General features: G+C 34.3%; 3 protein-coding genes across 5 annotated transcripts; 1 reads left to right on the top strand and 2 right to left on the bottom strand.

Annotated features, from left to right (window-relative positions):
• The first annotated feature begins 853 nt into the window (after window positions 1-853).
• LOC140874897 (mannan endo-1,4-beta-mannosidase 7-like) lies at window positions 854-2997 on the top strand. The gene is made up of 5 exons (XM_073278376.1): window positions 854-1289; window positions 1449-1643; window positions 1732-1854; window positions 1945-2147; window positions 2240-2997. Exons 1-5 carry the CDS (start codon window positions 960-962, stop codon window positions 2619-2621), a joined length of 1233 nt encoding a protein of 410 aa, XP_073134477.1. The 5' UTR covers window positions 854-959; the 3' UTR covers window positions 2622-2997.
• LOC140874903 (bifunctional nuclease 1) lies at window positions 2790-6135 on the bottom strand. Of its 3 annotated transcripts, none has more exons than XM_073278396.1 (11): window positions 5895-6135; window positions 5430-5516; window positions 4819-5126; window positions 4452-4622; window positions 4304-4353; window positions 4147-4203; window positions 3974-4039; window positions 3770-3844; window positions 3424-3542; window positions 3233-3324; window positions 2790-3009 (listed from the first exon to the last, which is right to left on the bottom strand). In XM_073278396.1, exons 3-11 carry the CDS (start codon window positions 5108-5110, stop codon window positions 2957-2959), a joined length of 975 nt encoding a protein of 324 aa, XP_073134497.1. In that variant the 5' UTR covers window positions 5111-5126; window positions 5430-5516; window positions 5895-6135; the 3' UTR covers window positions 2790-2956. The 3 variants fall into 3 exon arrangements, with proteins under 3 accessions (XP_073134497.1, XP_073134505.1, XP_073134488.1); XM_073278404.1 differs by lacking the exon at window positions 5430-5516 and adding an exon at window positions 5781-5793; XM_073278387.1 differs by lacking the exon at window positions 5430-5516 and having other exon boundaries at window positions 5895-6134.
• Window positions 6136-7959: 1824 nt separating this feature from the next.
• Window positions 7960-10416, bottom strand: LOC140875144 (histone deacetylase complex subunit SAP18). Its single transcript, XM_073278704.1, has 6 exons — window positions 10247-10416; window positions 9716-9748; window positions 9510-9620; window positions 8947-9042; window positions 8508-8585; window positions 7960-8429 (listed from the first exon to the last, which is right to left on the bottom strand). The coding sequence occupies exons 1-6, from the start codon at window positions 10361-10363 to the stop codon at window positions 8391-8393; spliced, it is 474 nt and encodes a 157-aa protein (XP_073134805.1). The 5' UTR covers window positions 10364-10416; the 3' UTR covers window positions 7960-8390.
• Window positions 10417-11441: the final 1025 nt, after the last annotated feature.

Genomic DNA, 11441 nt, shown 5'->3' on the forward strand with positions numbered 1-11441 from the left:
TACAAATTTTGACAAAGAACAATCTAATCACATATTAAAAACTTCAAAAGTTTAAGGGTATGATTCAACTTTGTCTTGGAGTTTAATTTTGAAAAAATGAGCATTTTCAAAATATATTCAAAACATAATTTTGTTTTTTTTAAGCTAAAAACATAAGTTTGTTAAAAAAAAGCAAAAGGAGTTTAGTTCATTTACATTAATTATTGCACTAATTTCAACATATGATATGCATGTAATGCCACCTTGTTTTCACCTACTCGTCCGATCCCCCTACCTACAAATTAACGGTAACAACTCTAGTGTCATGATATGATATCCAACTCAAAAATATTATGGAACCAAATTAATTACATTATCATTATTTTTAAATATATATATATAGTCCAAAAACTATGCTATCAAGGAAAACATTGAGAGTGAAAAAAAAAAAATCAAATGAGCGGGATAGAGAAAAAAACGATATGAAAAGTAGAATTGTTATACTGGTTATTTAAATAATTTTTTTATGGTATCAAGAAGAAGTTGAAATAATCTTATATTTTAAAAAAATTGTTGGTTTATTTTTAAATACTCATTCCATCACGATCATATAAGCTTGTTTTTTCTATGGATTAATAAATATATATGATTGAAATATTTTATTCCTATCTAATTTATTTAAAAACGGTTACACGTTTTTTGAGACATAATATTAGGAAAAAAATTAGAAAAAATCGTGCTAAATATAGTACAAATCAATATATTTGAAGCAAAAAACTGGCCAATATAATTGAGATTAATATAGAATAATTTTGGAAATAGTTAATTAAAGAGAGTTAATATTGGGCAGATTACACTAATAAATAGCATTAAAAACTGAAATCAACCTATAATAACTTGGAACTTTTCATCACTACTAATACCTTTTCATCTCCATATTTTCCACCCTGCTTCACACACACAAACACACCAAGAGGAAAATGAAGTTGTTGTGGAGTTACATTTTCTTGGTAATTTTCTTGATATATGAACGTAAAATTCACTTCAAAGCCTCGGCAGCAGAAGCTGGATTTGTCTCCACAGAAGGTGTCCATTTCATGCTTCATGGAACCCCTTTTTATGCTAATGGATTCAATGCTTACTGGCTAATGCTTGTGGCCTCCGATAAATCTCAGAGATACAAAGTCTCTTCTGCATTTGAAGAAGCTGCAAAACATGGCCTCACCATCGCAAGAACATGGGCCTTCGCGGACGGAGGCTATTCCCCTCTCCAGTATTCTCCAGGCTCGTACAATGAGCAGATGTTTCAGGCCAGTTTTCATTCTCATTTTTTGTCACATTTTCATTACTTGGAAATACACATCAGTATATTTTAAAGAATCGTTCGACGGTTAAAATGCACCGTAGATTTTATATTCGGGTGAAGATCTTAGTCATGAAGAGACATAACAAAGAAATGGCAAATACAGGGACTGGATTTTGCGATCGCTGAAGCTGGAAGACACGGAATGAAGCTGATTCTAAGCTTGGTGAACAACTATGCTGATTTTGGAGGGAAGAAACAGTATGTAGAGTGGGCAAGAAAGAAGGGACAAAAGATATCATCAGAAGACGTTTTCTTCACAAATCCACTCGTAAAAAGTTACTACAGAAACCATATTAAAGTAAGGGTGCATGGTTACTACAAACAATCAAATGCCTGTGAATTTTGTCATGAATTGTATTTGGTCATGTGATGGTGATATATACTAGGTTGTTCTCACAAGACGAAACAGCATCACGGGAGTTGCTTACAGGGATGACCCCACAATCATGGCTTGGGAGCTTATGAATGAGCCAAGATGCGCCACTGATAAGTCTGGGAGGACCATGCAGGTTTCATTTGCCTTTGAATCTTTTTCTTGATTTGCGGAACAGTGACACAAGAGTTTGATTCCCTGGATCAAAACAAATTGTACTCCACAGGCATGGATTTCAGAAATGGCTTCCTACTTGAAATCTATAGACACTAAGCATCTCCTGGAAGCCGGGCTCGAAGGCTTCTACGGGCCATCAGACGCACGCAAGCAGCACAACATCCCATATTTTCAAGTTGGAACAGATTTCATATCAAACAACCAGATTCCCCACGTCGATTTCGCGACGGTCCACGCGTATCCAGACCAATGGTAATACATCACAGCTTCAACCAGTTACTTCAGTTTAACCGAAATTTTGCTCGCCCCATGTTCTGATGATCATCATCCTTCTACATAAACAGGTTTGCCAACGAAAGTGACGAGGCACAGCTCTCGTTCTTGAGAAATTGGCTCGAAAACCACATTCAAGATGCGCAGAATATTCTGCGGAAGCCCCTAATATTAGCGGAGTTTGGCAAGTCTTCGAGAGACCGAGGATACGTCACGAATAAGAGAGATGAACTGTTGACTGTAGTTTACTCTGCTATTTATTCGTCTGCCTCAGGTGGTGGAGCCGCCGCCGCCGGCTTGTTCTGGCAACTTCTAACCAAAGGTTTGGATAATCTTCGGGATGGATACGAGGTCGTATTCTACGAAAGCCCTTCTACAGATGGTGTTATTGTAGAACAGTCGAGAAAGCTCAGCAAGATCAGGAGAATGTTTGCAAGAACGAGAAACTTGTAATAGTGCCAACGGGAAATATCATTTTTTCAACGAAAAATCACATCCGAATTCACTTAATTAAAGATTCTGCAGTATAATTTTTTATAAACACTTTCCCTTGATCACTTTTTCCCATTAAAGATTAGTTTAATTCTTCAAAGACTCTTTTCTGTAATGAAAGTGCAAGAATACCAACAATTTTGCCTGGTTGTATATCACTGGAGAATAGAATTGTCCAGGACTTTGGCAGAGGCCTGTTCATAGTTTAATCTATACATGTACACACAGGACCAATGATTAATATGTACACAAGGCATCATCATACATCCCACAGTCCATCGACAGGATCTGATACGCTACACCCAGTTCTTCTTCGAGCGGAGCTGAGTCAATTTATCCCTCCATGAAGCTGCAGCAGACGGCAAGAATTAAGAAATGCGTGAACATCACCGGTGATGAACCAAATAATTCATATGGATACAGGTGACACAGATGCAAGCGTATAAACGGAATTCGGTGGAATAAACATAGGTTAAATTTTAAAAAAAATTAGTTTGTTTGTTTGGGGTTGGGGTTTGGGTAATCGTCTTCTACCGGAACTGCCTCTACGTGAGCCAATTTGGATCATATACCTGCATCTCTGTAACGTTCCTCGACCACAGCAATTAGCATGTTACGTACTAGATCAAACTCCTTTGTATCGATACATGGTTGCCCAGTAGGCCTGCAATGACAACTGAGAGTAAAATATCTTCCCTTCACCTTATCTTTCAGAAACTGTAAACGCCTACCGAAATTAGGTCCTTTAGGACAATAAATTTACCTGTCTAGCTCGGTGAAAAATTGGCCATCCAACAAAGAGCTCTGCACAGACACCTTTGCAGATTCAACGACCCTCATTCCATCATTATACGCCAAGAACTTGTTCACTTGTATCGGCACCTATACAGATCGCATTGTAAATTCAAGATGGTGTTTATGAAATCATTACTATGAGTTGATCCGTTTGATTTCTTACATTCTTAAATGAATCACATAATTTAATTTAATTCTTCGGTACATGCTGAATCAACACGGTCCAAATCTTTTCTTCAGGAACAGTTTTTTTTGTTATCGAATTTATCAGAAAAAGATAAAGGGTAAATGAAGTTAAAGCAAAATTCTTTTACCTTGCATCTCACTGCAATGTTAATTGCATCTGAGGGCCGCAGATCAAATCTGACACTCTCGGCTTCATTATCCAACTTCAAGAAGGATAAAAAAAAATTGTTACTAGATCAAGAACACCACTAACTATAAATTAAGCCTGACTTGATCACACGGGACTACATATTTTCATCAACCACTAACGAAAACAATGTAGATTAACTTACCTTTACAAGATGCAGCTCAGCAAAGTATGCCTCGTGTACCCTTTTGGTGACACGCACAAGTTTAACCTGAAAACAGAGGCCAACAAACATATCAAAGGCACTACCTAAGATAAGTCTGTGCAGGAATTCCTGCACAACGAAATATAATGAAGTAGAACAAATTAAAAACCAACCGTATAGCCCATCTTCTCAATCATGTCCTTCACTACTTGATACATCGTAGGCCTAGCCTGAAAGTTTTGTCGAAAAATTAAATCTACAAGAGCTACAAAGTTTAGAACCAAGATTATTTGGTTTTGAGTTTGATAACTGAAACAGAACCATCCGTACAATTTGAACATTGCGCACAGCTGCCATGAGTAGCACGCTTGGCATTTCCACTGTAACATAAACCAGAAGAGACTCCAGATATAATAATATTTTTTTAAAAAACAGATTTCAATATATGTTTCGAATAACTGTAGCATTGTGCACTTACAAACTATAATTGGGAGGAGAAGTCCAGTTCCGTCTTCCATCTTCAACACAATTGCAGGATGCGGTGCATAATCCGCGAAATGACTTCCCTGAGGATTGTTATGGATACATCTCAAATGCTTACCATCTCGCATCTTGATCATGAAACCATCCGAGCCACTTTTCACCTCAACTATTAAAAACAATCAATCGACACCATCAAATATCAATCGTAGTCTTCACACATTTGAATAACTATTATATATATATATATATATTTAATCAAATTCCAAACACCACAAAGATTATTATCCCGAAAATATAGGTTCGATAAGATGAATCACAGCAAAATTAAATTCTGGGAAAACTAGTGCAACTCCTCCACGTACCAGCTTCTATCACGCTAGAATCAACATAATCAGCATCATTTTCGTTGGAATTTTCAGCCATTCTTCCATTACCATTCGATGATGAACTGAAACTACACCTAATCATGTTGCATTTCTTTAAATTTTGCAGAAGAACTGTATTAGTGCTGCCATTTTTCGGCCCTTTGAGCCCCAAAAAGCCGTTTCTAATTAATTTATCTTTCAGAAAGAGAGAACCAAAAGGCACAGAGTAGACTCCCGTTTGTTTTGATCTGATCACAGGGCAAACAACAGGGCCTTGCAGAGAAGCCATCCTGAAATCTTTTCAGCTGCATTAAACGTATATAATCAGTAAACATCACAACATCTCACAAGCAAAGAAATGTCGCCAACGAAAAAGACTCACGAGTATCATAAAATCAATGTATTTTATAGTCATAAATTAAAGTTAGCCGGCAGATTATTATTTTTAAATATTATATACACCTTGATAATCATTTTCAGCTGTGGCCATTTAGAAATTTGTTTTCTTGAAAATTCCAAAGCGAAAACTCCACCCCGACAGTGTATTATAGCACGAAGATTTTTTATTTATTTATTTTTTTAAAAAATCAAATTATTTTGTCTTCTACCTCAGAACAAATCATCATAATCGTCAAACTCAGAATTTAGTTTGTTTCCCCCCCAAGAAAAGTATGATTAACCCATCACACGATACGCTGCACAGAGACTAAACAAAGTTCAAATCTTTAAATTTAACATATTCAGTACACAAATAATAATCTCAAAGAAACGTCAAAAGTCAATCAAACCGAATACTTATCCGATTCTACAAGCTAACCTCATCCAAGCCAAAAAAATTCCCAAGAAAACTCACCGTCTCCCCAAAAATCTCAAATTTTAACCCCACTTCTATTTTTCAAGACGCAAGTTTGACAAAACAAAACGAAATCCCTGTTCATGGATGTTAACATCACGCTCACCTCTATAAGAAACCTGATCTTACTCCAGATCAAAACCCACAAAAAGCTGAAGATTAACTTGAGGAAAAAGATGAAGAATCACCAAAATTTCTGGAAAACAAGAGGATAACTGACCTGGTACGCGCGCACGCACACGGAGAAAACAGAAGAAAGAAAAATGAGATCAGGAGTGGAGAGAGTCTGTGGATGGATAATTAACGACCGACAAGTGAAGAGTGGATAAAGGAAGGGAAACAATGGCGTGAGAGAGAGAGAGAGAGAGAGAGAGAGAACAGGATGATAGATTCTTCTTCAAGACATGGATTGGTGAAAGCATAAATTGTATTATTTTTGGTAGCTGTGTACCATTTTCTTCTTCATTTCTTCCATTTTTTTTGGATAACTAAAACTTTTTATATATATATTTTTTATTGTTAATAATTTTTCTCCATTATTATTCACATTTGAACTTTACTCCAATATAATAATAAACAATTTTGTAAGACATATTCTCGATTCGTTTCAATTCATGAAAAAAACTTTTAAGTTTTGTGTCAAAAAACAATACATTGGTAGGTTTTATAATTTTTTTTAAGATTTTAAAATATTTAATTTAACAGTTTTAAATTAGGCAAAAACTCTAGGGTCGCACCGTTAATTTTGTGATACGGATATTTTATTAAATTTATACATGAAAAAATATTATTTTTTATTATATAAATATTAATTTTTATTATAAATATAAATAGAATTGACTTATCTCATGAATAAAATTGACGAAATTCTCTAATAAGATATCTGCCTTTTAAATTAATACTTTATTTGATTAAGAAAATAATATAAAATGTAAAGCTATGTTTGGTAGCATTATTAATAATCCTTGTACAAATTTATCCTTTCTAATCCTACATTCTTCTCATCATATTATTTATCCATCTATTAATTATAATTTTACATCAATTAAATCATTAATTATTTATCATACATCAATCAAATCATTAATTTAAATTACTATATTACCCCCTATAAATATTATTATTTATATTTTATTTATTTTTTAAAAGGATAAAATAATAATTTATAATTTTTATATAAAATTTAATCAATCAAATCAAATCAACTATAATCTATCAATTAAATCAAATATTTTATCCACTATCATTTCTTATTTTTTTTTTATTACAATACATTACTTATCTATATATTATTTATCTCAACAACCAAACATATTTAGTTATATTATATATATATAAAAAAAGAGATAAGTAAAGTTAGTCCAGTCAAAATTAGATATTTTTAATGATTGGGTCCACGCGTTCTAGATGATGCTCATTAAATGTATTATCTGAGGGGGTATTTATGACTTTTCACACACTGAGCTCGGTAGATGACGTCATATAGGAATTGACATGAAGAAATATCTGTTGGACGACACGTGTGCATCTATCTCACCGAGACATTGTGGATAAGAAACAAGTCCTTGCATTGTAAATATAATGAAATTGAAGGTTATTTCTGGAAAATCGCTTTATTTTTTTCTTTTCTTTTTTTTTTTCTTGAATTATTCATTTTTAGATTCAACCATGCATCTGTTTTCTATTCCATCTTATCACTAACTGATCCAAATATTCGTTGGGTCCCCATCGACTGGTTGAATCTTTAATATTCTTATAATTAAATATTAAATACATAATTTAAAATTGATGATTTTTTTGGTAATTGGGCAATAGAATTTTTTTTAAAAATAAAATAACGAATTGCCTAGAACAAAAGTAGCAGTAACACAAAACAGAAAAAGGTAGAATGATTTATTTTGTAAATTGTGATCCTGTGTATCAAAAACAAAAAACACTTACGACACTTTCCCGATTCAATTTTTGAGTTGATATCCTACTAGTACTATACCAGAATAAAGAAAAATTATTATTTTTAAAGGAAATGGCTACTCCAGGGAGATGGAAATGAGAGCAAACTTTAAATTACTTTCTCAAGTTCGCAAATATAGATTCAGAGACTCCAAGTTAAATTAATTGTTTTAAGTCAAAAGTGATTTTTTTTTGGGTCATATCAAATCGATCCGTCTTTCCAAGATAAATAAGTGAAACAATATCACAAGAAACATAGAAAAAATCACAAAAATTCATATGAGACAATATAACCGATCAGATTTATAAGAGATATCTCCGACCACACCACATCATGAAAAAATATTATTTTTTTACTTCAAATATTAATTTTTACTTCAACATGGATTGAATCGATTTTTTTTCACTAATATTATTTTTTGAGGCCTCCACACAGAAAATAGAAGATTTATGTTGGCTAAAAGCCACGTCCCCAAATACCTACTTATATGACATAATTGTTTAATTTAGGAGTCACGAGTCAGATGAAAGTTTAGACATAGGCGAACCCATACCAAAAAAATATGTTCTTAATTCTCAATAGCATAAACGAGCAGTAAATCTTTTTCCTCATCTAAGTACCAAACATTGATTGAAAAGACGTGCATTACGCATTGGTTCGCAATTACTTCACACCTACAGATCTATCTTTTTGGAGTGAGAAAGCCTCGTCAAATGTGGGCTGCAGAAGACACATGAACGTCGGGGCAAAGGAAACCGGCATGGATTACTGGGTCAGGATCGCGACATCCAAGTAATCACCTATCTGCATTAGTATTCAACGAGTCAAAAACAATTAGTGAAAACCCCTGTTATGTTGCTGCACGTGGGATCGAATGTTTACCTGGAAGCTGAGTTCCCCCAAGGCTTTGCTTCCACTGTCAGGCCGTCTTCCATTAGTGTAAGAAAATGTTCTCCCAACCTTGAATATGAAAAAGAAACCGAGATTGATCGAGTTTTATGCTTCTCGTTACAAATATTGCAAAATTTATAAAATAAAAAGACTCGGCGAATCGATTTTTCAATGGGTTTATTACATATTCCTGTCTAACCATCCTTCCACCATTATCAATGATCAATATAAGGAGAAGAACAATCTACGATGGCTAACATGAGAACAGAATTGGCAGTTAGGATGCCCATGTGCAAAAATGAAATCAATATATGGGAAAATGATAAAGTCAGCAAACAAGCACATGAAGTATTTATGCCTATATGCAAAATTGAAATCAATATCGTGGGAAAATAATAAAAGTCACCAAACAAACACATGGAGTATTTACCTCTCTAACCACAAACCGACCACGTTTATCAGGATAGACAAAAGCAAAAGACAGAATAGCATCTCTTCTTCTTGCTTCGGGAGCTACTTCTTTTACCTGAAAAGCAAACAAAATGGTTAACCACAAACTGAAATAAATACGAGTTTTTCTTCCAAAAACGGGATACAAATATCAAAACAAAGAAAACGTGAGGAGCTAAGCTACTTGCTCTTTTTTTCCCCCTATTTAAGGAAAACACTACTCTTGCTTTTGCATGCAGATCCAACTGATGTATGGCACAAAATAAAAATAAATAAATGCACTCCAACACAATTTGTCAGTTGTCACAACTCACAACCACTTAAAACCTCTGAGACTGACAAGAATTATGCCACTAAAATCAAGAATGCGCATCGCAGCAACTAGAGGAGAACGATATTTATAATCTACACCACACATGGCAAGCAAAGAAAACAAACGCAAAAACACTAACATGCACAAAAAACAAAAGCCCCGTTACTGAACACAGATAAAACTTTGAACACTGAAGGTGAATCTTTGCGAAAAATTCTCAGATCTCTAACCAGATCAGTTAATTCCCGCAAAGTTGCATCCATCCATGTATAAATCTGAACCTCATCTTTTGGTTCCTTGCCTCTCACAGCAAAATCTCCATCAGCATGATGGCCTCCAACCTGCCATTTGTTTAAACAAAACAAAGAAAAACCCAAAGGTATAGGAAATTCTGTTTCATAAATTGAAAGCTGCTGTTCACGAATGACAAGCATACCTTTGTGAAAACACGAAGCAACAACGGACAAGTCTGTAAAAGTATTAAGACAAAAAAAAAAGTCAAATAAATAAAAGCTATAATCCCATGAAAAAGTAAATTTTAATGACCCCTCTAACTAAATAACACTGATTATTTCTCAACAAAAAGTATCCCACAATTTTCAAGTCATACATTTTCTTGCTAAACTCATAATAAACAAAATATACATTTATCAGTTAACTGATTCCGGTAGAAAAAAATTAGAAGTACGTTCAGAACTCTGCGATTACCATTGATATTTTCCTCAACCCTTCATTCTATCATTGCTAGCTTAAACAGAGCTTCCAAAAAAATCGCACAAAAATGTAAGGACACACAAACTAGAACGCAACCTGATTCTCTAGCTACGTGACTGTCCCGGGTTAGCAATAAGCTCCTAACCAGAAATCCCTCAGATAAATGCTAGAATTAAGAGGGAAACACCCACAGTACCTCTAAAACCCTAAATAAATATATCATAAAAAATACATAAGAGGGGCAGAAAGAGACCTTCTCGCGATCTACAGGTTCAGATCGAGGGGCGGAGGGCTTGACAAAAGGAGGCGGCGGAGGGCCCCTACCCGGCGGAGGGCCAGGCCGTCCAGGTCTTCTTTGCACTTCTGCCATCTTTCACCTGTGTGCGCTAACTGTTCGGTTCGTGTAAGCGTCGGCAGTATCGTGTGAAGCGAACCCGGTTTATATTTTAGCAATACATTTTGGGCTTTAAATTGTTATAATTTTCTTTAGCCAACATTGGACTTAATTAGCTTTAGATAAGCCCATAATTTTCAAGTCCTTTATCCATAATTTATTGTACCATGGGGCCGTAGTTAAAATGCCATTAAAAATTTAAAATTACGAAATTGCAAGTCAAATGGACTTTTTTAAAGCCCAAATTTCTTACCAATCATCAGATTTTAAATGAAATTTCTATTTAAAAAAATTAAAAAAAAAATCGGAACAACACATTACATTTTAGTTTAATGTTTCACTTTCTTTAAGTTTCTTTAATTTTTTTAAAAAAATATCCTTGAATATTTCTAAATTTAAGCAGGAAAATTACATTTATTATCACTATTCTAAAATATCGAAAAAGCATAAAACCCCATATTTAAAATTAAAATTATTTTCAAACCATGTGTTTGTATTAAAATTTGGTTAAGAAAAAACCGAGAAATGCTTCCTATAAACTCTATCAAATAATACTTTATATCGGGGTTATGTGCTTTTGGGTTTTCGCAGGGGGGATAAATGCTATTTAAGCTAATTTAAGCCTTTATCATTTTCGACTCCAAAACAAGACAATGTCGTTATTCTGCAGGCATCTTCCAACAGAAAGCTTCGATGCTAACCATGGGTAGCGTGGAGGGATTTGATTGGCCCAAATCAGTGGGCTCCACATATTTTATGTGGAGCCCACTAATTTGGGCCAATCATGAAGGGTTATGTTGCCCATGAGGTACTATCCCATGGGCAGCATGCACAAAACCCTTTCAACAGGTGCCATTAGTGTGGATTAGAAGAGTCGTAGGCAGATTGGTTTTTGATCATTTTGAGTTCGCACATTCGATATTTCTGAAAATTTAACTTCGAAATTTTCAGAGATGAACAATGAAGTGCAATTTTTTTTTTCAAGTAACTTGTTATATTTTTGTTTTAGTCCATTAATTTGTTAAAATAATTTATTCTTGGTATACTAAATTTT

This window comes from Henckelia pumila, chromosome 1, assembly GCF_033568475.1.
Source record: "Henckelia pumila isolate YLH828 chromosome 1, ASM3356847v2, whole genome shotgun sequence".
Classification (NCBI taxonomy): domain Eukaryota; kingdom Viridiplantae; phylum Streptophyta; class Magnoliopsida; order Lamiales; family Gesneriaceae; genus Henckelia; species Henckelia pumila.

What these genes read in the sequence shown, in the direction of transcription:
- LOC140874903 (XM_073278396.1), bottom strand. Translation starts at nt 5,110, where the DNA reads ATGGCTTCTCTGCAAGGCCCTGTTGTTTGCCCTGTGATCAGATCAAAA. An exon ending in TTGAGAAGATGGGCTATACG is followed by an intron (nt 4,040 to 4,146) that starts GTTGGTTTTTAA and finishes CTCTGTTTTCAG; the next exon opens with GTTAAACTTGTGCGTGTCAC. An exon ending in ACATTGCAGTGAGATGCAAG is followed by an intron (nt 3,543 to 3,769) that starts GTAAAAGAATTT and finishes CGATCTGTATAG; the next exon opens with GTGCCGATACAAGTGAACAA.
- LOC140874897 (XM_073278376.1), top strand. Translation starts at nt 960, where the DNA reads ATGAAGTTGTTGTGGAGTTACATTTTCTTGGTAATTTTCTTGATATAT. An exon ending in AGTCTGGGAGGACCATGCAG is followed by an intron (nt 1,855 to 1,944) that starts GTTTCATTTGCC and finishes TGTACTCCACAG; the next exon opens with GCATGGATTTCAGAAATGGC. An exon ending in CACGCGTATCCAGACCAATG is followed by an intron (nt 2,148 to 2,239) that starts GTAATACATCAC and finishes CTACATAAACAG; the next exon opens with GTTTGCCAACGAAAGTGACG.
- LOC140875144 (XM_073278704.1), bottom strand. Translation starts at nt 10,363, where the DNA reads ATGGCAGAAGTGCAAAGAAGACCTGGACGGCCTGGCCCTCCGCCGGGT. An exon ending in TGCTTCGTGTTTTCACAAAG is followed by an intron (nt 9,621 to 9,715) that starts GTATGCTTGTCA and finishes AACAAATGGCAG; the next exon opens with GTTGGAGGCCATCATGCTGA. An exon ending in TGCGGGAATTAACTGATCTG is followed by an intron (nt 9,043 to 9,509) that starts GTTAGAGATCTG and finishes TTTGCTTTTCAG; the next exon opens with GTAAAAGAAGTAGCTCCCGA.